Below are 27,320 nucleotides of genomic sequence, written 5' to 3' on the forward strand. Positions count from 1 at the left end.
AGGTGGACCACGCGAAGTCCCAGGAGCCGCCGTGAGGGGCTGGGGCTCCCCCTCCACAGTCCTCTCCCTCCCACCCACTCCCACAGCCCGAAGGCTCTGCCTCTCCCTCTGGGCTTTGAGGCTGGACCCCTTGACCTTGGCATGTCCCTCCGCTCCCAGGATGCCCCCTGACCTTGGCATGTCCCTCCTCAGAAAGTTTAGCCCCTGTTTGTTTACATTCAGAAAATAAAAATGATTCTGCTTCTTCTTTTTTTTTAATAAGCAAAATATTGGGCGCCAGGAAGTAGCTCCCTGCACTCAGGGAGCCTGAGGGAAGCCCTTGGCCACCTGTGGGCAGGCGGGAGCACAGACTCAGACAGCGACGGAGACTGGGCTTGACCCACCCAGGTCCCCTCCAAACAGTGTGATTCCAACTGAGGAAGGAGGCAGGCAGACATCCCAGGGAAACTCGGAAACTCGAGGCTTTGCTAGAAGAGGTGGACCACGCGAAGTCCCAGGAGCCGCCGTGAGGGGCTGGGGCTCCCCCTCCACAGTCCTCTCCCTCCCACCCACTCCCACAGCCCGAAGGCTCTGCCTCTCCCTCTGGGCTTTGAGGCTGGACCCCTTGACCTTGGCATGTCCCTCCGCTCCCAGGATGCCCCCTGACCTTGGCATGTCCCTCCGCTCCCAGGACGTGAGGCCTCACACCCTGAGGTCAGGCCTCCCAGCCTTTGCCTTCAGCCGCCCTGCCAAGCTGGTTCTCAGGGCGGATGACCAGATGACCAGAGGAAGGGCTGCGTGCGTGTGCCAGGATGATCTGGGGGTGCGGGCCTGAGGCCCCAGGACAGCGGGCAGCTGCAGGGTCTGCAGGTGGCGCTGACGGTTGGGCAGCACCTGTATTGGCCGTAAACACAGGTTTATAACAAGCAACGCTGCCATCTCTTCTCACAACAAACCCGGGATTATCTCCGTGAAAGTGACCCTGGGGAAGCCGAGGAGAGGGAAGAAGGCGGCAGGGAACGGAGGGGGCAATGACTCCAGGACGGTGCTCTCACCAGGCAGCGGCCCCCGCCCCCGCGCTGATGGGACACAGGCTGTCACAGCCAGAATCCTCCCGGGTGCCGGGTGCCTTTCTTAGCTAATCTGATGTTCGCCGGTGGCAGTGCCACCAGACAGGACCAGAGAAGCATGCCCCGGGAGGAGCGGGCAGAGGCGGCACCAGGACAGGACCACTTAAGGGGCGGGGAGCCTGGGCATCACTGTGGTTCACGCCAGCACTCACTCCCGTGAGGAACCCGGGGATCAGCTATGTCACCCCTTCCTGTGCCTTCAGAGCAGGGAGACCGGTCTGGGCAGCTTGCTGTCCCCAGTGACTCCAGTTTCTTGTCTCTCTCCCTTTCCTGCCTCCTCCTTCCTTGGGCCTCTTTCTCTCTGAATGATGATGCCCAAGCCATCTGCCTGAGTCTCGGTTTTCCCATCGAAATAACAGGGTGCCAGTCAATGCCGCCCACCCCCTCCCAGGGAGCACCTTTGCTCTTCCCTGCCTGGGTAGGGGTCCAGACCCTGCCCTTATTCTTTTTTATTTTTATTTACTTATTTTTATTGATTTCAGAGAGGAAGGGAGAGGGAGAGAGATAGAAACATCAATGATGAGAGAATCATTGATCGGCTGCCTCCTGCACGCCCCCTACTAAGGGTTGAGCCCGCAACCCAGGTACATGCCCTTGACCAGAATCGAACCCAGGACCCTTCAGCCCGAAGGCCGACGCTCTATCCATTGAGCCAAACCACCTAAGGCAAGACCCTGCCCTTATTCTCTGTGGGCTCTACTCCCGCCTCAGTTTCCTCACCCTTACATGGGACAGCAGCCCCGTCTGCCCACCTCACAGGGCTGGTGTGAGGCCTGGGAAAGCGGTTAGGGAGGCTATGGCTGGGCTGGGTCCCAGGGCTTCTGGCCCTTCTCCCAAGCTCAGATGGCTGCCTTCCCTGCCTTAGGGCAAGACCCTGCCCTTATTCTCTGTGGGCTCTACTCCCGCCTCAGTTTCCTCACCCTTACATGGGACAGCAGCCCCGTCTGCCCACCTCACAGGGCTGGTGTGAGGCCTGGGAACGCGGTTAGGGAGGCTATGGCTGGGCTGGGTCCCAGGGCTTCTGGCCCTTCTCCCAAGCTCAGATGGCTGCCTTCCCTGCACCATTAACACCCTGACCAGGAAGTGGTGGAAATATTTCGGCCAGAGGTGAGGCCTAGCGACCCTGCAAGCTGCCAATGGCACATTCCTCCTGGTCGCCACCCACACCTGCCTGGGGCCCTGGGGCTGCTGCCGGATTCTTTCCTTGCACCTGAGACCTCGGGACACTTCCTGCAAATTGGGTGCATGCCTTTGGGGTCTTTGGATCCAAGTTTCCAGTGTGGGGATACAGTTGGGTGTTTGGGTGGAGTGTGGCTGCCATCTGACCCCTTACGCTCCCGTCCTTCCTCTCCCTGCATTCGCGAGTCTCTGCCGTTGCTTGTGCTCTGAGAACGTAAAGCATTTTCAGAACTGTCCTCTCATTTGGTCCCACATCTCCTTGGAAAGGCCAGAATTACTGTCACCATTTTACTGAGGAGTAAACTGAGGCTTAGAGAGGGGCAGGGACTTGCCCAGGGTCACACCATGGGTTCAGTGGCAGAGCTGGGATTAGAACTGTGTTCTGGATCCCAGCCCCAGGTCCTGTCTCATCTGCTGCCCAGGCCTGTCTGTCCTGGGAGTACTTCCTGGAGGAGGCGACTCGGTGGCGGGTTCCAAGGATGTGTAGGAGTTATCAGGTGAAGATGCTGGGAAGGGCACTCCAGAAGGGAATAGCATGTGAGGAGCTTGGGCCCGGTCGCCTGGTGGCTGCAGAGTGGACCAGTCTGGACTGGTCCAAGCAGTGCTCCATTTGCAGGGGGTAAGTCTGCGGCTCCCCACTTTGGACTGCCCCAGCACCTCCCGGGAGCTTATGAGGTGCCGATTCCTGGATTTCAGGCCAGTGGGAGGCCTCTGCACTTCTCACAGGCCGGTTCCCCACCCCAACCCCACAGCTCTGCTGCAGGGGGTCCCCGGGCCACTCTGGGAGAAACACAGCAGGGCTGAGGAGGTGGTTAGGGTGGTGGGGTTGGCGGAGGTGTGGCCTGAGCCCCAGCAGTAGCCGTAGGAGCTGGACCTTCCCCCACCCCCTTCCCTTCTCTTTTTTTAAATTTTTCTTTTTTAACCCTCACCTGAGGATATTTTTTCCATTGCTTTTCAGCGAGAGTGGAAGGAAGGGAGGGAGGGAAGGAGGGAGAGACACATCTACAGTTGCCTCTGGAAAGTGCCCTGACTGGGGGTGGGGAATGAACTGCAACCCAGGCACTGCTCAGGGAATCGAATCTGAGACCCTTCAGTGCCTGGGGCCGATGCCCTCACTACTGAACAACACTGGCCAGAGGGACCCCTCTTCCCTTTTCAGTTTTCTCCCCAACTCCAGTTACCAGCTCACATGCTGCAAAGTTGACTTGTTCATATGCTTTACTGTACAGTGTGAGGGCTGATGAAGGCCGGAGTTTGCTTATTTTGATGTTACCCAGTGTCTGGAAGCGGACCCAGCACATGGGAGACGGCAATGGGGACTTTTGTTCTGCTTTGTTTATCTTCATTTTTAGGGTGGAAGAGAGCTGAGTGTGCTCAGAGGCTGCAGGAGAAGGGGGCAGTGGGCTTTGGTGGGTATAGACAGAATGTCCGCGAACAGTCCCTGGAGGAAGCTGGGGGAGAGGCCGGGCCCTTAGCCTGCTGGACGTCTCCTCCCTCTAAGCCGGCAGGGAGAGAGCAGGTGCCTGGTGGACAGGCAAAGCCTGAGGTGGGTGCCATTGGCCTCCACTTTCTCCATGAAGTGGCAGGCAACGGGCCCTGGGAAGAGAGGCTGTGGGTGGGGCTGGTCTGGAGTAAGTCCTGAGTGGGGCCATGGGAGTGACTCCTGAGGGGCCTGTGGGGCTGGTGAAAGCTGGCGCTCTGGGCATGACCCTCTCTTGTTCAGAACCTCCCAGGAGCCCTACCCACCAGGAGGGGGCTCAAGAGACAGAAACCAGCCTCCCCGCTAACATCCCAGCTGCGCCATCACTACTTCCGGGACGTGTCACCCATTTCAGCTGTGCCATAAATCCGGAATTGCTTCCTGCCTGGATCCAGGGCCCATCAACTGGGCTCCCACCACACGTTCCCTTCCTTCCTTGTATGATCACCTCTGCCCCCTTCACCATAAAGACTGGTGCCCTTACCTGCCTCCCTGTCTGCTCTCCAAGGACAGGGCAGGGTCTCATTTGTCCCAGGAGGAGAGCAGGCCACCAGTGACTGCGGGGCTCTGCCTGGTCTGGATGGTTAGATCCTGGGTTCTCAGGCCATGCACTGGGTGCCCTCTGCTGGCCCAGCTGGGCATGGCCCCGGCGCCCGAGCTGCTGGAAACTCCTGGGAGAGGCCTTGTTCCCTGGGCCCATCTCCTCCCTTCCTCGTACCTTCCTTTCTTCCCGAAACCCTCACTGTGCCCTCAAAGTCCCAGTCTATCATTGGAAATACCTTTGTCTTTAATCACCTCTCAGAATATTCCTTTCCCTTCTTGCTCTAAGTCTCCCGTCCCCCAAGCACACTTCTTCCTTACTGCCTGCCTCCCACAGCCCCGCACTGGGCCCGAGGTGTGGTGGGGCCTCCCCGCTCCTCACTGCCTCTTGCAGGTCCCTGTCCTTCTGTCTCCATACGCTCTCGACATGGAAGCTCCCGCCATCAGGTTACAGCCCCTGTGAACGGGAGGCCTAGCCACGGTCTGCACTCCCATTTCCTCCACCTCCAAAGACCTTGCCTCCACTTTTCTCGCCCCCCCTACCCCCACGCATCATACTCTTGACCTGTTGCCGCCTGTAGCTGTATCTCCTCCAGAACCGTGATTTCAAACACCCACTTCCCTTTTTCCAACCCATCCACATCCACGCGGCGAGACAATGAGACTTCGGTTCTTGAAGGAAAGATTTCAATCAAGAGACAAGTGTAGGAAAGCAAGCAAGGGCTTATTGGCCGCAGCAAAAACACACTTAGGACAGTGAAACCAGGGAGGGCTTAGAACAGTGATGGCGAGCCTTTTGAGCTCGGCGTGTCAGCATTTTGAAAAACCCTAACTTAACTCTGGTGCCGTGTCACATATAGAAATTTTTTGATATTTGCAACCATAGTAAAACAAAGACTTATATTTTTGATATTTATTTTATATATTTAAATGCCATTTAACAAAGAAAAATCAACCAAAAAAATGAGTTCACGTGTCACCTCTGACACGTGTGTCATAGGTTCGCCATCACTGGCTTAGGAGAAGCAACTAGGCTGGGCGGCTCTGGCTCACTGGGAAGTCAGGGAAAAGGGGGCCTTGGAGACAGACAGGTTCAGGGGTGAGCCTGGGATGAGCTGCTGCCGCCCATTGCTCCCCTGGTTGCAAGTTTTGTGGGGTCCCTTTGAGGGAAGAAGGGGGATGGAAATGGCTCTGGCGTGCTCCCCTGGGGGAGAGCGTATGCTGGGTCCTTCATCCTGGGAGTATTTATCTTGCTCCTGCAGGAGGCAATCTTAGGGGAGGATCCAATAGAATATTCACCAGCTTTCCCAGCTGTGCTCCCTCAGGGTCCTGATCGCCACTGATTTGATTGGTCAGCACAGGGCAGCGGGTCATTAGTTATTGCAGCTGGTCCTGGCGTCGCCCACCTGGTTCTGCTGTTTTTCTGGGCCTGGAGCTGAAATACAACTGAGGCCTAGATGTTACTATTTTTGTTGTTGTTGTTAATCCTCACCCCAGGAGATTTTTCCACTGATTTTTTGAGAGAGTGGAAGGGAGAGAGGGAGGAAGAAGAGGAGGGAGGGAGGAAGAAGAGGAGGGAGGAAAGAGAGAGAGAGAGAGAGAGAGAGAGAGAGAGAGAGACATCATTGTGAGAGAGACACATCGAATGGTTGCCTCCAGCACATGCCCCCACTGGAGCGGGGATAGAACCTGCAACCCAGGTGTGTGCCTTTGACCGGGTATTGAACCTGTGACCCTTCCGTGCACTGGCTACCACTGAGCAACACCGTCCAGGATGAGTTGTCTTTAGGGAGGAAAAGGTTAGGGAAGGAAAGGTTGTGGGGGGTGGGGTGGGGGGGGCGAGGTCCTTGTTTTCCCCGTTTTGCCCCTTGCTAGGCACCCAGGGCTTTGTGCCCCGGGGAGTTTCTGTGCCTGGCCCACCGTCCTTGCTCTGCTCATGTCTGTCTAACTGCCAATAGCACAGCTACCTGCACTCGGCCTTCTCCACCTCCACCTCCACCTGTTGTTAGGATGAAGTGTCTGTGCCCATCGCAGGGACAAACCCTCCCCGTAGGCACCAGACAGCGTCCCTCTCACCTTCCGGGACATTCTCCCCTCCTGCAGCTTTCCTCCCCGCCACCCCCAGGCTTGCTCTAGGTCCTAGAGTCTAGGATCCCTCATCTAGGGGACACTCTCTTGGCCTCAGGCTCCCTCTGGACACAACCCATTATTTTTGCTCCCTTTATGGGAACATTTCTGTCTCCTTGCTGGCCATCTTCAGTTCCTCCTCCTGCATTCTCTCTGGAAAGCTCTTCAATCAGACCTTCCGGTGATCTCTCCGTTGCTAAATCTGATCCCCGGGCCCTGTCCTTGGACCCGCTAGGTCAGTTTCCACCCTCTCCTCACTGGGCCTGTGGGCCACAGGTGGCCCAGTTGGTTGCCTCCTCCTCCTGGTCACGCGCCCTTGGTGGTCTCCGGGTCATCAGCTTTGAATATCATCCATATGCTGACCACGCCCAGCCCAGCGTCTCCCTGAACTCGGGTCACCTGATGCGGAGTCAGGTCTGGTGAATGGCTCAAACAGGCAACCAGAGCCCCACAGCTGCCCACTGAGAGTCTCCTGGCCGCACCTCCCCAGCCCAGTAAATGGCGACCCTGCCTTCCATCCACCTAGGACAGTGGTTCTCAACCTTGGCTGCACATTAGAATCACCTGGGAATCTTTTTAAAATCCTGATTTCTGGGCCTCATCCTCCGGAAATTCTGTTTCTTTGTTACTAATGTTGTGGCCCCACCCCATAACAAAGAAACAGAATTTCCCCATAACAAAAACAGAATTTCCGGAGGATGAGGCCCAGAAATCAGGATTTTAAAAAGATTCCCAGGTGATTCTAATGTGCAGCCAAGGTTGAGAACCACTGACCTAGGACAAAACTTTGAACCTCCACCCCTCTCTTTCTCTCATGTCCCACATCTAAATTGTCAGGAAATGCAACAGGCTCTACTTTCAAAGTTCGTCCAGAATCCAACCCCTCTCACTGCCCCGGGCTCCCTGGGCCATCCCTGACTCAGTCTCGGGCTGGTTTGTCTGTTCTGCCTTCTATTTTCTAAATAGCAGGATCTGAGTCCCAGCCCGCAGCCCAGGCCGGCCCTCTGTCCCCTCCATGCCGCTCCCTCCGTCTCTGGGCAGGTGCATCTGCTGTTCCCTGTCTGGGGTGCTCTTCCTCCCTCCTCCATGTCCACATTCGATCCCTCCCCCTTTTGCTTATCTCCCCAGTGCTGGCCGCCATCTCAGGCACTGCATGTGAGAGTCATTGTGAGCTGGAGGGCTGCACGGGGCAGGGATTGTGTCTAATTCACAGCTGTCACCCAGCATCTAAAACAGTACTTGGCAATTAATTAGATCAGACATTAAGTATACATGTCAGGCTCTGGCCTGGTGTTGGGCACCCCAGCAGGGTCCCTGACTGGGCCGAGTTCCCAGTCCCAGGGGGGAGACAGACACATTGCCTGACGGTGAGATTTGCAGGTGGCCATTTATATGTGTCACCTCCGATGCAGCCCTTGCTGTATTTGGCAGGAAATGCACTCACTCAGAGAGCTGCAGCCCTGCTTCCCCCTTCTCTACCCCGGGACCCACTAGCTGGCCCAGGTCATGTGCATGGAAAGGGGTCAGGGCCCGGTGCTGTGGTCCCAGGTCTTGGCTGAGCTTTGAAATGGGTCCCCCTCCACTCTCCCTCAGCCCTCCTCAGCCCGGGCCCAGGGGACAGAGGATACCTCTACTTCTCTGCAGCTGTGGCTCTGGCACTCGATGTGGGGCGCCCTGTGTGGGAGAACTTGATCTCAGCCTGGATCAACCTCTCCCCAAACCTGAGCTGAGTGGGAGGCTGAGCGCAGCAGGGCTGCAGGGGCTGGGCTCCCCTCCCCCATGGCCTCCCTGCGGGGATGCATCCCTCCATTAATGCGGACAAGCTGTGCACAGTATCCCGTCAGCTGCTCCCAAGATGCCAATGCTTGTGGGCGGGGCTACCTTTTATTGAGCCCCAGGTTAGGCTTGCACAGAAGAGGGAGCGATGCTCCCGCGGGCAGGCAAGGAGGCACTTGAGGGCAGATGTGTCTGTCAGTCAGGAGGAACGAGCGTGAAAGGTGGAGATGACCCCTCACCTCCTGCCCACTTTGGAGAAGCCCCTCTGCTCTCCCTGATTAACGGAGGATGTTTCCCACACCTCTGGGGGTGCAGGGTGGGTGGTAAGCACTGATGGGGCGATGCTTGCCCAGCATTTCAAAATGTCCAAAGTGCTTCTCTGCCCACGCTGTCACTGGGTTTCAGGGAAGCCTTGACAAAGGCAGGGCTGATCTACCCGTTGGATAGATGAGAATATTGAGGCCACAAAAACAAGCCCATGCCAGCTGCCAGGAGACCTCGGTTCAAGTCCTTCCTCTTTTTCTAGAGATCTCCATCAGTGCGGTGTCTCCATGGGCCCCGGTCCTGCCCTGAGGACTTGCCTCCTAGAAGACAGCTTTGGTTGATAACATTTCTAGCTCTCCTAACCACACCTTGTGCCCCCAGCAGAAGCATGTGAGATCCTCCAGGGGCTGGAGGTGTTTCTCAGGTGATCACAGGCCATATCTGTTTCTCCCAGCGGCCCTCACCTGCTCTGGTCCAGGCTTTGCTGTCCACCAGCATCTGCCTCTAGGGAGACGTCATCCCAGGGCTGACTTTCAGTTTGAGTTTGCAGTGGAGGGTCATGTGGTCCCCACACCTTTTCACCCACTCCTCCCACCTACCCTGCACAGTATTTATTGCCACCCCCACTTTAGGTAGGAAGAAATTGGGAGGCACTCTCAATGGCCAGGACATGAAGTGGTGCCAGGATATAAACTCAGATTTGGCTGTACAGCCTGTTTACTGCACCAGGCTGGGCACCCAGCTTTATAGATGACACTGAGGCTCGGAACGGGGAACACAGACCTGAGGTAGCACTGAGCGAGGGCAGGGCACTGGGCGACTGGCACTGGCCAGATCCACGGGGACTCTGTGGAGAGCCCTCTGAGGCTGGACGCGGAGGGCAGCTCTCCCTCCTTGAGCTCCCATGCCCACCAAGCAACAAACCAGGGTGCATTTATTTTCTTGGTCTGTGTTGTAATCAGCTCTCTGTTGCCTTTTTACAGCAAGAAGCTTTTCTAGACCTCTGTTTGGCTTTGGTAACTTGAAGATATTTATTCTGGGGTTTGTAGCATTTTTATTATATGGCGACTTTAAAAAATGAAAGCAACTTTGACATGATGCTTGCCTGAATTTGCCTGTTAAGGATGAGGCCTTGCTTGTGGAATGGTTGAGTGAATCAAGCATTTGATGAGTACTTGAGTTTTATGCCTGTCCTACGGTAAAACCTGTGTCTTCCCACAACTTCCCTGAGTCCCCAGCAGCTGCTCCCAAGATGTCAATGCTTGGTAACGTGCCCGATAGCGTTCTAGATGCCGTGTCGTCCGTATGCACCCGAGCCCTGGGTTCCCCGTGTCCTTCTCATTCTCCGCTCCCCACACCTGGCAGTCAGTGTGCATGGGATAAGTTAGTTGTATGAGTGCCCGATGCTTGTGTAACGAGTTGTACTATGTCCATGATCACTTTTTATGATTAGAAATTAAGAACAGTCTCAGAACTTTCCAGTTGTCAAAGGAGAATCATCCCATTCAATGTGGAACCTTCCGTGCCTCCCCTCTCCACAGGTTGGTGAGTATACGTGGACTTGAACAAGGCCTACCTCTAAAGAGCCCCTACCATCCTATATAATAGAGGTAATATGCAAACTAACCCTCACAAGATGGCTGCCTATGACCAGGCAGGCAGGGGGGTTAGTGAGGGACAACCAAACGATTGAACAGCAGGTTGCGTGGGGTGACCAGGCTGGTTGGGGGGGGCGATTAGGGATGACCAGGCCAGCAGGGGGGGCAGTAGGAGGTGACCAGGCAGGCAGGCAGACGAGCGATTTGGAGTCAGCGGTCCAGGATTGTGAGAGGGATCCCGTGCAGTTGGGGTGACCAGGCTGGTTGGGGGGGGCAATTAGGGATGACCAGGCCGGCAGGGGGGGCAGTAGGAGGTGACCAGGCAGGCAGGCAGGCGAGCGATTTGGAGTCAGCGGTCCAGGATTGTGAGAGGGATCCTGGATTGGAGAGGGTGCAGGCTGGGCTGAAGGGACCGTCCCCCCACTCCCATGCATGAATTTCGTGCACCGGGCCTCTTAGTAAATAAGGAAATCTGCCTGTAAAGGAAAAATCCTCCCAAACTAGTTTCTGACAATTCACATCATGGAAAATATTTGAGAGCTGTCAGATGCCAATGGCCTGGGTGCCAGGAAAGAACTTTATCTCCGGTGTCGGTAGCTCCTTCTGTTGTGTAGAGAGCCCCCAACCCCCTAGATGGCACAGAACCAAGTGCCAGTTGGCTGGGTAGTTACACCCTGACAGCCCGCGATCACAGAAGGAAACGGTTGGTTCTTGCAGATGTAGGCAGCGGGGAGCACTGGGTGTGGCCACAGAAGAGGAAGATCTGGAGAAGCCAACACCCAGGAGAGGGGAACATGTGTGCAAACATGGGGCTTTAGGAGACAGACTGTGGGGTCCAGCAGGAAACCCGCTTGACCAAGGACATTTCTGCTGGGACCACTTGAGACCTGAAAGCTATGGGGAGACGTCTGTCAGCCTCAGCCCCAGTTCAGCATGCTTCCCCAAGCTTTCAGAACCCTAACGTGGCCAGAGGAGAGAGGCCAAGGCTTAGAACAGCTTGGGCTCCCTCATGATTCCTTCGCTCCCTCATGATGCCAGAGTGGACCTACTCACACCGCCAGGAGGAAGGACGGAAGGAATCGCGGCCGTTTACACCAGGCCCTGCCCTCCCCGCGTTGTTCTCTGACATGCGCAGAAAGAGGCCAGTGAGACTCCAGCTCTCCATTTTTGAAAAATTTATTTTATACCCTTAGAAGCTAAGAACTCTGCCACTCATGAGCCACACTTAGAAGTAAGATTCTTCCCTGTTCATCTACTTCCTTTTGACATTTATAAACAAGATCCTGTACACAGGAGGTAGCAGAGGACAATTCCAGTCTGCTGGTTCCAGCTCAGAAGGTAACTGCACACACCTCAATGTTAGCAGGGGGTGAGGGGGGCAAGACAGGGCAATTGCCAGGACATGGCCTCCAGGTCCTACCACTCGTCCTTGCTGCCAGGGACCTTGAGGGAAGCCACGGGCATCCCCACTGGGATGCTCATCTGTTTCCTCCCAGAATGCCTCTGGTGCGACGCAGCATCGACAGTGGGCCTCGCCAGGGGAGCTTCTTGAGGACACACAGCATTGAGTCAGTTGTGCAATTCCTACTTTTTGAAAGATTTATAAAAACGTCTTCATCCAAAAAAGTTGGCAATAAAAACGACAACTCTTCCAAGGTAGCCTGTCACATTGTCGCTTTGTTGTATATTAAAAAAGTCATCAGCAGGTTTGCAGGCTGCAGCCGTTGGCAATCAAGTGGTTACTGGCTACGTGGAAGGGGCAGTCATTGCAGCAACAAGAGCAAAATTAACAGAGCGTGTGACATGATCTTGATGCGGTCCTGACGAAGCTTTACAGTGAGGACAGCAGGTGCTGGGGTGCGGAAGGCGTTGTTTCCATAGGAAATAAGGGACTAGAAGTGGCGATTTCACTCCTGAATTTGGGCTCCTGAGTGCAGCTGCCGGCGATGATGTCACCACACATCTCACCACCGGCATGTCAATGTCATGTCCCACAGTCTTTCTGTGAGGATGGCGGTGGAGAAGGGGAGGGCAGGGTAAGGAAGACAGTAGGGTATGGAATAGTCACATACTCAAAATCAGTTTTAAAACATCACATTCAAAATTGCAAGAACATCAGAAACATATAAAACTGCCTCTGACCATTTTTCTGAGGGCACAGTTCTTTTTTTTTTTTTTTTTAAATATATTTCTTTATTGATTTCAGAGAGGAAGGGAGGAGAGATAGAAACATCAATGATGAGAGAGAATCACCGATCAGCTGCCTCCTGCACGCCCCCTACTGGGGATTGAGCCCACAACCCAGGCATGTGCCCTTGGCCGGAATTGAACCTGGGACACTTCAGTCCGTAGGCTGACGCTCTATCCACTGAGCCAAACCGGCCAGGGCGAGGGCACAGTTCTGCTCTTAAAAGCCGGCTCCTCCAGGCTGATCTATCCACTGAGCCAAACCGGCCAGGGCGAGGGCACAGTTCTGCTCTTAAAAGCCGGCTCCTCCATCTACCGGCTGTCAGCAGCAGCTTTAGGCAGGTGCAGGGTCACACACTGGCCTGGCTGCACAGTACCTCCGTCGGCCGCAGTGCCGTGACTGGGGCTGACAGTGCAGAGTGAAGAGCTGACTGTCTGGCCACGTGTCACATGATGCAGAAGCCACCAAAGGCACTTGGGGCTGGACACACCTCTCTGACTTGGCAAATCTAACAGCGGCAACCTGGCGCTTCCTAAGGCTCCCCTAGTTCTGCGCATGGTGAGTTGAAAACAAGGTAGAACATGTAACTAAAGGCAAAACAGGGTTGGAAAATCTGTGTATCAACTCAAAATACAAAATGTACAAAATACACAGAATGTTAAATATGCAACCCCACCCTGGGACAAAGGGGAGCTGGCACCGAATGGTGTTACACTTGGGAATTCCAACTAAATGATGCTTGTTCAACTGCTTCCTGGTTATTTCTGGGAAAATAAAACCTGCTCCTATCTTTTCAGTGTTAATCACTCAAGTTGAAAAGAAACAAAGTCTCAAATTCCTTGTCTGCATTAAAATGATTAGAAACTCACAAAGATTCCTCAATTCAAATATTTAACTTCATATACAACCAGTACCCAGGGTTTCAGTAACTGTTTTAATCCAAAGCAAATAAATGATTGCAGATCACATGATTTAAGACTAGTTTATTCAATATGTCTCCAAGCATTAAAAAGATGATTTCATGAAGTTAAACTCAATAAAATTATACCTTAAAGTGCTTCTTATTTTGCTGTTTTTAAATTTTATTTTGGGAATAACTTACGATTTCTTTAGTGACTCATGTCAAGAATGCGCACTGGGGAACAGCACTTCAATTATAATCAGGAAAAAGACCTTGAATAGCTTAATAACCTCCCAATTTTCAATCCTGGTAATATTTCATCAAGATCCAAGTTTAAGCCCAGGGCTCTCATCCAAACCCATCTGCAATTCTGTACAAATAGGGAGACATATTAAATACAAAGGTCTGTGTAAACTGAATTCTTTACTATTTTACAATGAAAGGAATTTTATCACATATCTTTACATAACCTTAAATTTGATATCCCTAATCAATGTTACTACAAGATTAAAAATTTGCCCCCACACAGCTAAAGGCAGATTTCTTTAAAAAAATAAAAATAAAAACCAAAAGAATTTCTTCTATAGCATCGTAGAGAAAGCCACAGCTTTACCCTCACTCACTGTTGTATGTTCATGTAACAAAAGTTTGTCACAGTTTATTTCGTAAAATCACCACAGAAATGTTAACCCACATGCGGATCTGCCTCGGGGCAGCTGATCCACAGACCGGCGCTCTCCCCCTGCAAAAGAGCCCCACTCCTGGCCACAGCGCTTTCCTCACACACGCTCCTCAGGCCTTGGCAGGCTCTTCCCGCCCACTTCCAGGTTCTTCTAAAGGGTTCAAGGTGCGATTCTGGTTTCAAACAGGTGCTGAGCATCCAGTAACTGCGATGTGACTCCCCATCGTATGCTGGACACGCTCCTCTAGGGATCCACGTCGTCAAGGTCACTTCTTAACTCGCCAATCATCATAGGCGATTCTGAACCCTTAGAGGAAGAAAAGGAAATTCACTCATTGAGAAGTTAGAGAAAAGGCTATTTTATGCTGACTGTGTTCTGTAGTTTAAACATGTCCTCATTTAACAACGTAATGTTTACCAAAGGGCAATAAAACCCGCAATGCTGCCACACAATAGTGCAGACAGCTCCTATTAGAACTCTGTGGAGCTGTGGGCTGAACCAGGGAGAGGCACTAGAGCCCTGACATCCAGGGCCAGAAACTGCCTAATGGTCAAAGATGGCTCTAGGTCACATCTGGGCCTGAATTCTGCCCCTCACCAATCCTGTGGCCTTTGGTTTAAACAGGGTGGGGAAAAGTAGGTTTACAGTTGTGAATATGCAAAAGTTTACTTGTATTACTTATTATTATATTCCACAGGAACTGTAAACCTACTGTTGCCCACCCTATACACTAAGGGTTCTGAATGGTAACCATGTATGCGTCTTGAGACTGATCTAGCTGGGGCTGGGGGTGGGAGAAGCAGGGAGTCTCCCTGCAAAGGGGCGTGTACGCTGAGGGGGAGTCAGACAGGGGTGAGTAGGGGTGGAAGGAAGAAGTACACTTGATGAACAGAAAGGCCACTGTATCTAGAAGTCAGAAAATGAGAGGGAGAGGAAAGCAGGGGCCAAATCAAGGAGGATTGCTGAGGATCTGCCTCCACCCTAACAACAGTGGAAGGCTGCTGAAAGGTTCAGTGAAGGCAGGAGAGACTCAAGAGTGGCCACAGGCAGATTTTTACAGAGACCCAGGAGTCTAAGGTGCTTACACGACAGAACAGTGTGAGTAAGGAAGCTGAGCAGGACCAGCTGTGGGCGGGGCTGGATGTTTGATGGATGAGGTCTTTCAAAGGTCAATGACAGGGTGTGAAAATGCCTGCAGCAAGAGCGGCCCTGTACGCAGGGGCTGTGTGAGTAAGGAGGCTGAGCAGGACCAGCTGTGGGCGGGGCTGGATGTTTGTGTTTGGCACTCAGAAGAACCACGGCCAGGGCTGTGGGCAGGGGGAAGAGGACAGAACTGAGGGACATTTCCTGGTGGCCCAGAAGAGACTGACATGGAGGAGGCTGAGAAAGAAACACCCGAAAAGCCGGCGGAGAACTCAGATCTCGATGCCATGGAAGCCACAGGAGAGTGGTTTAGAAAGGAAGACCTGGTCAGTGGCATCAGATACTGCTCAGTGGTCACCCCAGCTGCTGAGCAGGAAGAGGCTGAAGAGTGAGTGAGAGATTAGAAATTAAAGGTAGTTAAGTTTTGACTATTTTTTTGAGAAGTGAGGCTACAGAGAAGAGGAAAAGGGCAGGGATAAAAGAGAAGAGGAGAGTTTTTTCAAAAGGATGGGAGACAAGTGTATCGGAACACCACTGGGAGGGATCTGTTGAGAGGAAGAGGTTTAAGATACCAAACACAGAGAAAAAAGACAGAATACAGGGTTTTTGGCAAAATGGCAGGGTGGGGAGCCCTCCCCGTGACAGAGGAGGACAGGGGCTCGCAGGGGCTGTGAGTCTAGGAGCGGCAGCTGCAGGAGCTCCTGTCTGACAGCTTTTCTTTTCTCTGCAATAAAGTAGGCGAGCCTCAGTTTCCCTTCTGTAAAATCAGGTAACAGTGACCTCACAAGGTTGTCAATGAGGATCCGAGAGCTTAAAAAGAAAAAAGACTCTACAACATCCACAGGATTCATTTAATGAGGCCTCTGCCAAGCCCTGTTACGGAGCTACAAGGGGACTGCCCTTCTGGAAGGTCAGAGTGGAGGGAAGACACAGACACGTCATCACATTCACCCCTGCTCCATTATTCTGCACATAGATGTTTAATAAAACATTTCATTCCTTTTTTACTATAGTAATTAGTATTAGAAATGTTGTTGGTTTTTAAAGTCAGCGTAAAATTGTTCTTTGACTCCCCAATAAGTAGGTAGATTTCAACGGCATGAGGCCCCTCTCTCAAGGGTCCATGCTTCCTGGAGGCTGGTGAAAGCAAAAGCTGGAGGTGATGTTCTCAGCCGGCAGTGAGGCCGACAAGCTGGAACGAATCCGCTGTGGCCTCCTTAGAACAGCGAGCCACACATTGAGGTCAAAGCCTGGCAGGCCTCCCACATGGTAGCACTGTTCCTCCCTGTGGGCACTGGGAGTGGGTCCTGCGCAGAGAGCACTGAGGATGGAGCTGGGGCTCCTTTTCTCTTGTTTATGAAATTGGTTTTGGGAAACTCCAGAGCGAGCGCTGCCCTTCCACATGGGGACACCATCATACCTGTTGTAGGTGCCTGTCTCCGTTCTCATTCGCGGGGCTGCTCTCCGACCCGTTGCTGCTCCCTGACTGTTCTTTCTCATTCAGCAAAGCGGTGGCATACGCTAGTGTGTCCTTCGGGGATTCAAACAGAAGGAAAAGTCAGGGAGTGGGTAGTGGCAGTGACATTGCCAAGGAAGACTACCCTTCATTTGACCTTTAGAGGCACCAGGAGCCTTAAGGGTGGTGTCTTCATGGCAGCCCCCAGAGCACCCCTCAACTTCTGGGCCATGTGGGGGCTGGACTGACCCACCCATATGGCTTTTCTTCTATAATTTGTGAACTGCACACCAATGTGTTATCTTTTCATAGAAATTCAATCATTTCTTTTGCCCCTTCTCATTTTCAACCTATACCTCCTCTCTTCTCTGAGGCTGCTGTTTCTGAGAAACATACTAAAAATCCTACCTAAGGGATTCCAAGCCACACAAAATCAGAAGACAACCCTCACCTGAGCTGAAATCGTCCGCTGAAAAGTCTTTCCAGTTGATGTTTCATTAGAGACATTGCTTTGCGGTGTCCAATAATGTTCTGACATCTGAGACAGGAGGTCAGAAATGCATCAGAGGTGACAGACAAGCCCACATGAACCCACGATTTCTACCATTAGATAGCAGATATAAAGCACCTACAGTAGTATATACGTCTACCCAGCCCTTCTATCACATCAGGAGAGTCTTTCCTGGAAAATTTCACTTCCACTCTCAAGAGCTCGTAAAATTCTACTTCTTACACAATCTTCCCCACTTTCTCACCTATAAAGCTAAGACGCATGTATTAAGATGCAAATTTAAAGCATAAAAATAGGTATCAACGGTACTAAAAAAGGTTTGAAGACTGAAAATACTTTGAGACCTGTTTCAAATTAAGTTTGAGAGTCTTCCCTGACAAGACGTGCTCCTACTATTCCTACGTCAGCACCAGAAGGCTCACAATGCATTACCTTCTTCTGCAGCCACTGCACAGCCCAGCTCCAGTGGTGGGAGTTCTCCTTGAAGTACTCTTTAGCAGCGGGACACCTGGCCATCGGAGATTTCTATTAGCCAAATGCGTTCTTTGCAGAGGTACTTATTTAATCTGCAGCACCCTTTTTATTTTGAAACACAAATGCTCCTTTCATTAAAGTTCAGTTGTCTTTATACAAAAGGCAATGAAAGGTAAATATGTAGTGAAAAGTCTCATCTATCTCTAACTCATCTACTCAGTTCTATTAAAATTCACAATTGAAGAATGAAAAATAAAACCCCCACAGCAAATAGTGCATTTAATAAATGACCTCTTGCTAGAATCAAATTAATCTTAAATATTTGTGACCTGAATAAGGAAGCATATTATATTTAAACATGATCTTATAGCCACCCTCTCTTTTTCTAGTTTTATCTGACTTTCTGGGAAGCTGTCCTTCGTATTTGAAGATAGTTCTGATGGTGATGTTGCCACTAGTGAGTGTATATAAAACAGATGTGTGAAGGATATGAAAGTATACATAGACACTGGAATCTGGACTAAGTGTCTGCTGGCAGCAGATATACTATGTGGCCCCAACACTACAGTGGGGCCTTGACTTACAAGTGTCCCGACTAACGATTTTTTTCGAGATAAGAGCCATCTCTCTGCTGATTCTTTGCTTTGAGTTGACAGAGTAATTTGAGTTAACGAGCTCCTTAACGAGCTCCGTCACGGAACGAATTAAACTTGTAAGCCAAGGCCCCACTGTACTTGGAAATGCCATTCCTAGGCAAGTACTTAACGATAACATGCTGCCAATATCAAGTCTAATTAATGAACGCACAGTTGTGGCTGGATGATCGCCATCTCTGTCCACAATGCTATGTCATATGGAAACGTATGTTCATGCATTATTTCAGTGAGGTTCTCATTAATATCTGTTTAGGATGCTCAAATACAGCAGATTAAGCCAAACAGATTTCTCATTCTTATTTTGGTACAAGTTCAGGGATAGCAATACCCATGCCTAAGAATCAGCAAAAATCTGGAGCAAAATAAAGTAAGCTATGAAGAAGGCTCCATCAGGTAAGACTCAGAGATGGCAGTGGAGTCTGCTCAATACCCCTGGTCATCTTGCAGTTACTCTGATCTTTTGTTTGCTCTTGTACTAAGTAGGGAACTAACGTAGCAAACCACTAAGGTCGCTTGTAACATCGAGAACCTTTGCATTTCGAGTCTACTGACAGATGAATGGATAAGCACAATGTGGTCTATCCACACAATGAAATATTTAGCCTTAAGAAGGGGGAAAATTCTGACATGCTACAACACGGATAAATCCTTGAGGACATCATACTAAGTGACAAAAGGACAAATACTGGATGATTCCACTTATATGAGGTACCCAGAGTAGTCAAATTCATAGAGAGAGAAAGTAGAATGATGTTTTCCAGGGGCTAGAGTGTGGAAGAATGGGGAGTTACTGTTTAATGTTTAATGGATATCGAGTTTCAGTTTGGGAAGGAAGATTCAAAAGTTTTGAAGATGGGATAGTGGTGTTTGTTGCACAACAATGTGAATGTACTTAGTGCCACTGAACTTACACCTAAAAATGGTACATTTTACCACAACTAAAGCAAAAAGAAAAGAGAACCTTTGCTTGAAGCAGACAGCCTAGCTCTGACAGCACCTGTGACGCGGGACATATAACAGTCCGTAACCTCACAGCTATTGCAAAGACTAATGAGAATATAGGCAAAGTATTTAGCACTGTGTCTGAATTAAGTGTAAGCAACTCTAATAGGATTCTGTCTCGAGAGACTGTTACGAAAGTGGGGACCTAGAGCCGAAAGAGCTGTAGCTACACTATGAAAGCCTCTCGAGAGGAGGCTCACCCACCTTGATTCCCACCCTTCCTGCACAAAGCCTTGTGGGTTAGCTTTTTCTCTCGGGTTCTGTAAGGTCTGTTCCTCTTTTAACACTTCCCTTCACATCTCTCTGAGATCACCTGCATAGGTTTCTGTGCCATCCAAGCAATCACGCCCTGACTGAGGCACACTCTCCAGGTACTAACACAAGGCAGGTTTTTTTCTGGTCATATTTGACTTGTAACCATTTCCTCTCTTCATTTTTGAATCAATACTTACTTTTGAGCAAGAGTTACCAGAAATTTGACACATTGGTAGCAGCGACTGCTGTCCACATGATTACTGTGGTGCATCAGAGCTGAAGGGAGAGAAGAGAATATTTGAACAATGAACCATTAAAATGAAAATGGGTCTCCTGTTCTGAAAACTTACAACAATCTACTCTGACAAACAGATAAAGACCTAAATTAAAAGCATGGTGCTGACTCAAGAGGATCCCCTAGATTCTAAAGGGTAGAAATACTAAGTAGTATTCAAGAAACATACGTGGTGGCGTGAGTTTGACTTTTAGGAGAAACAGGTGGAGCTAAGATTTATATTGGCTGATTATTCACCTAGAGAACTCCAAGCTTTTCCGCCCACCACAATGCTGACAGAGAGTAGTTAGAACACTGTTAGTGTGATAAATGGAAACTTACGGTCTTAGTTCAGTTCACCAAAGAGTCCCTGCTCTGGGCTTTGGGGATTGAAAGATGAATAATACTTGGCCCCGCTCCTGGGGAGTGTACCCCTGGTCTGGGAGTTCAGAGCCTGGGTGGAAGCTCTGAGTAGAGCCCACCATCCAAGGGGTGGTCTAGAGCGTTGCAGCTATAGAACTTTTTAAACTTACGTTTCTTTTCTAAAATAAAGGAGGTCCTAAATCTTTTCTTAATACATAACCAGAATGTGAAATGACTCCGATTAACTGGAAATACAGGTGGATGGTGGGAGTTGGAGAAGACTATTTTTAACCAAACCTTTTCTAATAAATTGCTCACTAAAGCCACTTCAGCCTTCTCAAAAGAAAAACTCTGCCCAAAACCTTTTGTGAACAGACAATAGAAATTTGGGTGCATTTATACCACAGGCGAAAAACAATCACATTTCCTGAGTTTGACAACATCCTGAGCCTGAGGTTTTAGTTTTCCACACCAATGGCTATAGAGTGGAATGAAAGTTTCTTGCCTTGGAAAGTGCCTTTAACTTGTTGAAAAGTCACAGCACCCTTGACTCTCTCCTAACCCAGTAAGGACCCCAAGTTGCACTTTACTGACTAAAGGTAGGAGAGTGTCCAGGACGATCAGGTCGCTGGTTTTAATTCTCACGACCAAAATGAGGGAACCCAATGCCTTAATCAGACTTCTGTTGGATTCCTCACTGATGTATGCCAGGGACGCGGGGTTGGTGTGGGAGATGGACTGGGGAGGCGGGAGGCAGACCCATTAGGGAGAAGACTGGCTACCTGCACATTCACTGCTGACACTTCCCGTTAAGGCCGGGCATACTTGCCTAGTAGTCCATTTTCTGTCTCAAACACAAATTTGACTCGCTCTACTTGTATGGGATCTTCAATGACCTGTGAGAGGAAGGAAACAAGTTGGTAAATGAAAGAAGAACTTAGGTTATAGCCACTGGTGCCTCTTTTTTTAAAAAATAATTCAATAGGTTCTAACTTAACAAAACCCAATACAAATATCATGTCGCTGCCATATATCTCAACATCTTACATTTTAAACTACAGATGAAAAGCTACTGAGTAATATCTGAAGATCCATTTATTTCTTATCAATGTGCTCTTACCAACACCTACCGTTCTCTGTGGGTTATAAGGATGTATATTTCATGATCCTGAGGGTGAGAGGTTTACAGATTAACCTGTTTACCAAACTGTCAGTTTTGCTACAACACAGGCTCTGCAAGTCCACAGGCAGGAACTGTCTTACTGTCACTGTGCGTCTAGAGCAGTGGTTCTCAACCTTCTGGCCCTTTAAATACAGTTCCTCATGTTGTGAGCCAACCATAAAATTATTTTCGTTGCTACTTCATAACTGTAATGTTGCTACTGTTATGAATCGTAATGTAAATATCTGATATGCAGGATGGTCTTAGGCGTCCCCTGTGAAAGGGTCGTTCGACCGCCAAAGGGGTGGCGACCCACAGGTTGAGAACCGCTGGTCTAGTGCCTCACACCCGATTGTGCACAGTGCAGCCAACTTGACAGGTTTGTTGCCGAGCAGATGAACAATATGCAGCCCTGCTTCTGAGGAGCAAAGCTTCCAAAGTTTGTAAAAGCACCAGGAGAAAGGACCGGGCTTTCTATAAATGGCATTCATGGTGTAATTCCTTATTTGGAAGCACTGATTAAATGCCTACCCTGTGCCAAGGCCCATAGGCCTACACCAAGTCTTAGGGACCTAAAGGGAACCCTGTCCCTCCTCCCACACTTTAAGGAGCTTCTGGGCTAGTCTTTCTCACTAGCTCACAACCAGTCCCCAAATTCTATTGATTTTCTTTCCAAAGCATCTCTTGACATGTCCTTTGTCCCCTTCGATGCTGGTCTTGCCTCAGCACAGGCCTTGTTATTTCACACTCAGATTACTGTCATACGCTTCTGTGTAAGTCTTCCAACACTGACCCTGCTTCCTCCTTCAGTCCATCCTTCAAAGCAACTGCCAAGGGCATCTTTCTAAAACATAAATAAGGCCACAGAACTTTCCTGCTTAAAATCTGTCCATGGCGCCCATCACTGACAGCAGAGGTTGCAAACTTAAATGTCTAGAGCAGGGGTGGGCAAACTTTTTGACTCGAGGGCCACAATGGGTTCTTAAACTGGACCGGAGGGCCGGAACAAAAGCATGGATGGAGTGTTTGTGTGAACTAATATAAATTCAAAGTAAACATCATTACATAAAAGGGTATGGTCTTTTTTTTTTTTTAGTTTTATTCATTTCAAACGGGCTGGATCCAGCCCGCGGGCCGTAGTTTGCCCACGGCTGGTCTAGAGACTAGGATGACAAGAAATGAGCAAAATGGGCAAAGTAAGAGACAATAAGGAGCAGCGAGGGCAGCAGGGAACTGGAGGTCCTGTGCCCCAGCAAAGAGGGCAGGCTGCTGCTGCTCTAGGTGACAGTGGCCTGCAGGACATGGGACCAATGAGGCCAGGTTAGTGGCTTTCTCAAGATAGGCTGTATCTAGAAATCAGAAAACAAAACCACATGGGCCATATAAAACAGGCAAATGGACAGGACGTGCCTCCAGGCTGCAGTGTGCAGCCACTGCCTATAGAAAGAGGTCCCCTCACTGGTCCCTGAGCCTTGCATGCTCTGGTTTGGGCTTCTTTCCCACACCCCACACCCCACTCAGCTCCACTCCTAGTCATATACCTCCTTCCAGCTCACTGAGCAATCAATCCAGGGGTTTGGTGGGGGGAAGGGGCTAACTGCATGGCTCAGATCCTGGCTTTGTGATTTATCAGAGGTTGGTCTTAGGCAAATCACTCCACTTCTCCAAGTTCTAATTTCTAATGTGATATGGTACTTTGTTGATTATAACTGAATTTCCCCCATTTTTTATATTTCCAAAATTGAGATGCATCCTACAGTCAATTACATTTCAGTTTCATGGCTTGTAAAAATATTTCTAGTAGTATAAAGACAATCAAGGGTACATCAGATAGGAGTGAAATATAGAGCCAGCAATTTCCCTGAGGTTACTGTGAGGTTAAACAAGATAATACTTGTGCTTAGCACAGCCCCCTAGCCACAGCAGAGCCATCCACTGCTCCTCTGCTCTCTGTACGACAACTGCTTGTGTACTTGTCTAGCTCCCTCACGAAACCACGAGCCCCTATAAGGTAAGGTTTTATTATTGCTCACCTGTAAATCAGTATTGCACAAAAAAAGACTGCTACGAGGAGGACTCAGTAAGTGCAGGATAAGAATGGAAAAACAATACAAGGACAGGCAACTTTTAATTTATAAACAATGCTGGCTAACACATGCCTAAATACAAGTGAATCAGAACATGTATGACTTACCAGTATCTCATGCAGTAGTTGGAAGGTATTCTTTAACTCATGGGGTGGAGCTGTTTCTAGTTGGTTCTGAAATGTTTTTAAAAAGAAAATTCCAGTAAGTCTTCAGCGGAAAGCACATTGGTGTGTCAGTCAACAATGTCAGATTCAAGCCCTAGTTCCACCTCTATCTGGCTAACCTTGGCCAAGTCAATTCTTCTCTTTGGGGGCCTCAGTTTCCCCAAATGCTAAATCTGGGACTGAAACAAACCACCTCCTCTGTGGTCCTCCCAGCTGCAACGCTCCGTGGTTAGGAAGGAGAGAGGAGGAAGGGCAGAAAGAAGAGAATGTGAAGTCACTAAAGAGGTCCCCATTTTAATTTCATTGATACATATCCTATTTTGTTTTCCAGAATATGTTGCTGTTGCTATGAGAATGCAAATGAGTATGCTCTGAGATAAGTATGCTGAGTGGAGTATGGAAGAAAATCTGGTTTACGAAACAGAAAAACCTGCCAAGACGCACCTGTGAAGAAAGTAAGATTCAGAGACTCATTCCTGTGTGCATTTTAACAGCCTCACACAGATACATGGAAGGGGTAGGACCCTGCATCACCACACCACACTTCCCGGTGTCAGGGCTGGCACTAAGCGAGCATCTCTCTCCACGCCTCACGGACTCCCCACCACCTGTGAGGTCAAGTCACACTCCCTCCCACTGTGAGAGGAGGAAAACTGCCTGAAGTCACAATCAGTGAACATTAAAGGGAGGAACGCAGTCACCTCTGACATAGGTCTGCACAGAACAGGTTCAGGGCAGAACATTTTAATAAGAGTCTGAAGGCATAACCCACTAACCACCTGCTACTTGTCAGCACTACCTGTATCACTATTATAAATCCTGGTGCAGGTAACAGGGTGTTGCAGAAATTTTGTGGGCAGAAACGAATACACATGGTATGAATTTACAGAAAGAAGCCTGGAAGGACCCATACCAATGTGGCATATTGGTCCCTGGGGTGGGGAGGAGAGGGGCTAGATCGGTTGGTGTTGTCAGAGAATGCAGCCATGTATTATCCATGTTATTAAAGATTAGTAACTAATAAAAATGATCTGTGTAGGCTTACAGGTTTTTCTAGTAATCCCTAGAAAGGCAGTAAACAATATGGTTAAGAGCACAGCCCTGGAGCCAGACTGCCCACGTTCAAATTCCCACTCTGCCACTTACTAGTTGAGACCCTGGGCAAGTTATTTACCCTGTGCCTCAGTTTCTCGAACTATAAAATGCTGACAATAGTATCTGCCTGATAGGACTACTTGAGAATTAAGTGAGCTAAATATGTACTCTGCTTGGAACAGTGCTTTGGCATCCAGTAAGTGCCACAGCGGTAGCAGTAATTAGCATACTGACCAGAGCTTCATAAGGAACTGTATCACCTTTTTAGGTGAGAAAACCCTACTTCTGATTTTTAAAATGGGGAGGGCATTTAATATGAAATTGGAAAACATTTTACATAGTAATGGTCGCACAGCGTTATTAACTATAAAGTATTATTCTTAACAGTTAAAAACTGAACTGAACGCAAACGTGTTGCTGGTAGGAGAATGGTCAGGTCAATCATGGTAATGAGAGGATGAAAGATTATACCCACAGATACATTTTAGTAATATGGAAAATATTTATAATGTTAAGCAAAAAACCCTCACAAAATCATAAAGACAAAATCCCAGTTATGTTAAAATACGTGTGTAGAAAATAAAAGGGAAATATAAGGGAATGTTCATGGTGACTGTCAGTGAATGACAGGCTATTGAATTCTTTTCCTTTTTTTAAGTCCTCACTGGAGGTTTTTTCCCCCACTGATTTTTAGAAAAGTGTAGAAGGGAGGAGAGACAGAGAGAAACATCGATGTGAGAGACAGATTGATTGGCTGCCTCCTGTACTCGCCCTGACTGGGGCCGGGGATTGAGCCTGCAACCGAGATACAAACCTATGATCCTGAAGGTCTTTGGGCCGATGCTCTAACCACTGAACAAACTGGCCAGGGTTGAGTTGTTTCCTTAAATGAGCCTACATTATTTTTATGATTAGGAAAACCAATGACGGTATTAGAAGCAGCATGCTAACTGGGAGTGAAGGCCACCAGCCGTCACCAGGCCAGCGGAGCCCTACCTTAATGAAGTGCAGCATAGTGAAGGAGAAGTGCTCGTTGCAGAAGCAGCAGTACACCACCATCTCCATTAGCGCCAGGAGCGAACCCGTCAGCTCACGCAGAGCAAACATCACCTGGTGCGAGGGACGAAAGGAGAAGCGCTCCTGTCAGCTAACTGTCAATAGGTTGTTTCTGGCTTTGACTGAAACAGACTCAGATTTAATATCATCAACACTGCCTCAAAATAGGGCTGCTTTCACTGCTAGAGCTCCATGGATAGATTTCAGGGTGTTTAGGTTTGCCTGACATTTAACACAATTTTGTGCAAATGTGCACCTTTTTCCTGAGTCACTTTCATCAGATTTTCAAAGGTAAATGCCCTCTTCAAATTAAAGTAATTACTGATAGATCCCCAAAATACACAATGTTCAATTTAAAAAAGGTATGTAGCATAGCACTGTTAATGTAGTTACAAAACCAGTATGACACATGGATTCATATCTATGTAAATCAAGTTATGGAAGGACTGGAAGATTACATTCTCAAGAAGGGGCAGCTCTGAGTGGAAGGGGAGGAGATGAGACTGCAGGCAGGCCACACAGTGCTGTGAGCACCCCACTTCCATACTCCTGAGGTTTAAAAAACGTATGTGCCTCAGAGTTGTAGTATTTTAGGATCGGGGACACATATGAGACTGGGAACAAAACCTCTGATATTAAACTGAGTAATTGTGATTGGTGAGGTGCCATTTACCTACTGGGACCTAGAGGGGTAGTTAGTTGGGCCGAACCTGGAGGTCCAAGTCCATTTGAGAGATTGAAGAAAGGACTAATAACATTCTCTTCAACCGATTATTTCCTTCTGACATATACATAGGAAGAAAAATTAATGTGAAAGAATAATTTCTTCTCCTAACAATACCCTTTTTTATCAAAATATAACTAATAACAAATAACAAAAGGTGTTTTTCCTCAATGGGAGAAATAAAGAGAAAAATGGCTTTAGGAGAACAAGGACATACCTCCAAAAGGTAAGGTTTTCCTTCAGACAAGAACAACAAGGCTTCTACTTCCTCGTGGAGGGGCAGCAGAGGGCTTGAAGGAGCAATGCTGATAGGTGGCCGTTGTTTAAATACCCCAGGAGCTTCAGGAGACCAGAGAAACAAAGCCTGTCTCACTTGACGCAATTTCATGAAACAGACATCTCTAACGCAAAGCCATTCATTCCCGCAAGCTTCACACACACAGCTGCTGAGTACTCACAACATGCTCTCTCACAGTCCGGGGAGGAAGCCAGACTTGGAGACAGGAGAAATGTTTACCTACTTATTTCAATGTCTGCCTAAGTTGTAGGTGTGACTAGTAAGCTCTCTAGACAATCTTTCAAAGAAGTAAAAATATAAATCGTATGTGGAAAAAATGCCCAATGTGACTCTGAATAGACACTGGACAAGACCCTTGTGTTCCTCAAACACCACCTATGCTAAGCAGAATTAACCCACATGGAAGGAGTTATTCCTTTTGCTAGAAAAACAAGAACTCACACTATTTTCTTCTACAAACCTATCTCAACTCAAGTTTAGGCAGCTTTGTCTTTTTAGATGAATGAGTCAGATTTAGGAAGCAAACTCTACCTCAAACCATCCAAGTGCTCCCCAAGTCCCTTTAGAGCAGTGGTTCTCAACCTTCCTAATGCCGCGGCCCTTTAATACAGTTCCTCATGTTGTGGTGACCCCCAATTTCATTGTTACAAATTGAACATAATTAAAGCATAGTGATTAATCACAAAAACAATATGTAATTATATATGTGTTTTCCAATGGTCTTAGGCGACCCCTGTGAAAGGGTCGTTCGACCC

The 27,320-nt window shown here is 49.1% G+C and overlaps 1 protein-coding gene across 3 annotated transcripts in view; it reads right to left on the reverse strand.

Moving 5' to 3' along the window:
- Positions 1-13,229: 13,229 nt before the first annotated feature.
- The window catches only part of USP24 (ubiquitin specific peptidase 24), a 98,200-nt gene continuing 84,109 nt past the window's right edge, over positions 13,230-27,320 (reverse strand). For all 3 annotated transcript variants that reach the window (XM_014549771.1, XM_014549773.1, XM_014549772.1), the window contains 9 exons: positions 26,485-26,606; positions 25,484-25,597; positions 23,336-23,401; positions 20,809-20,875; positions 19,540-19,618; positions 17,388-17,463; positions 16,896-16,982; positions 16,409-16,519; positions 13,230-14,151 (listed from right to left, as the gene is read on the reverse strand). In XM_014549771.1, the coding sequence (XP_014405257.1) occupies positions 14,089-14,151; positions 16,409-16,519; positions 16,896-16,982; positions 17,388-17,463; positions 19,540-19,618; positions 20,809-20,875; positions 23,336-23,401; positions 25,484-25,597; positions 26,485-26,606 (785 nt within the window). In that variant the 3' untranslated portion in view covers positions 13,230-14,088. The remainder of the gene's footprint in view (positions 14,152-16,408; positions 16,520-16,895; positions 16,983-17,387; positions 17,464-19,539; positions 19,619-20,808; positions 20,876-23,335; positions 23,402-25,483; positions 25,598-26,484; positions 26,607-27,320) is intronic.

Source organism: Myotis brandtii, unplaced genomic scaffold (assembly GCF_000412655.1).
Source record: "Myotis brandtii unplaced genomic scaffold, ASM41265v1 scaffold57, whole genome shotgun sequence".
NCBI classification, from domain to species: Eukaryota; Metazoa; Chordata; class Mammalia; order Chiroptera; family Vespertilionidae; genus Myotis; species Myotis brandtii.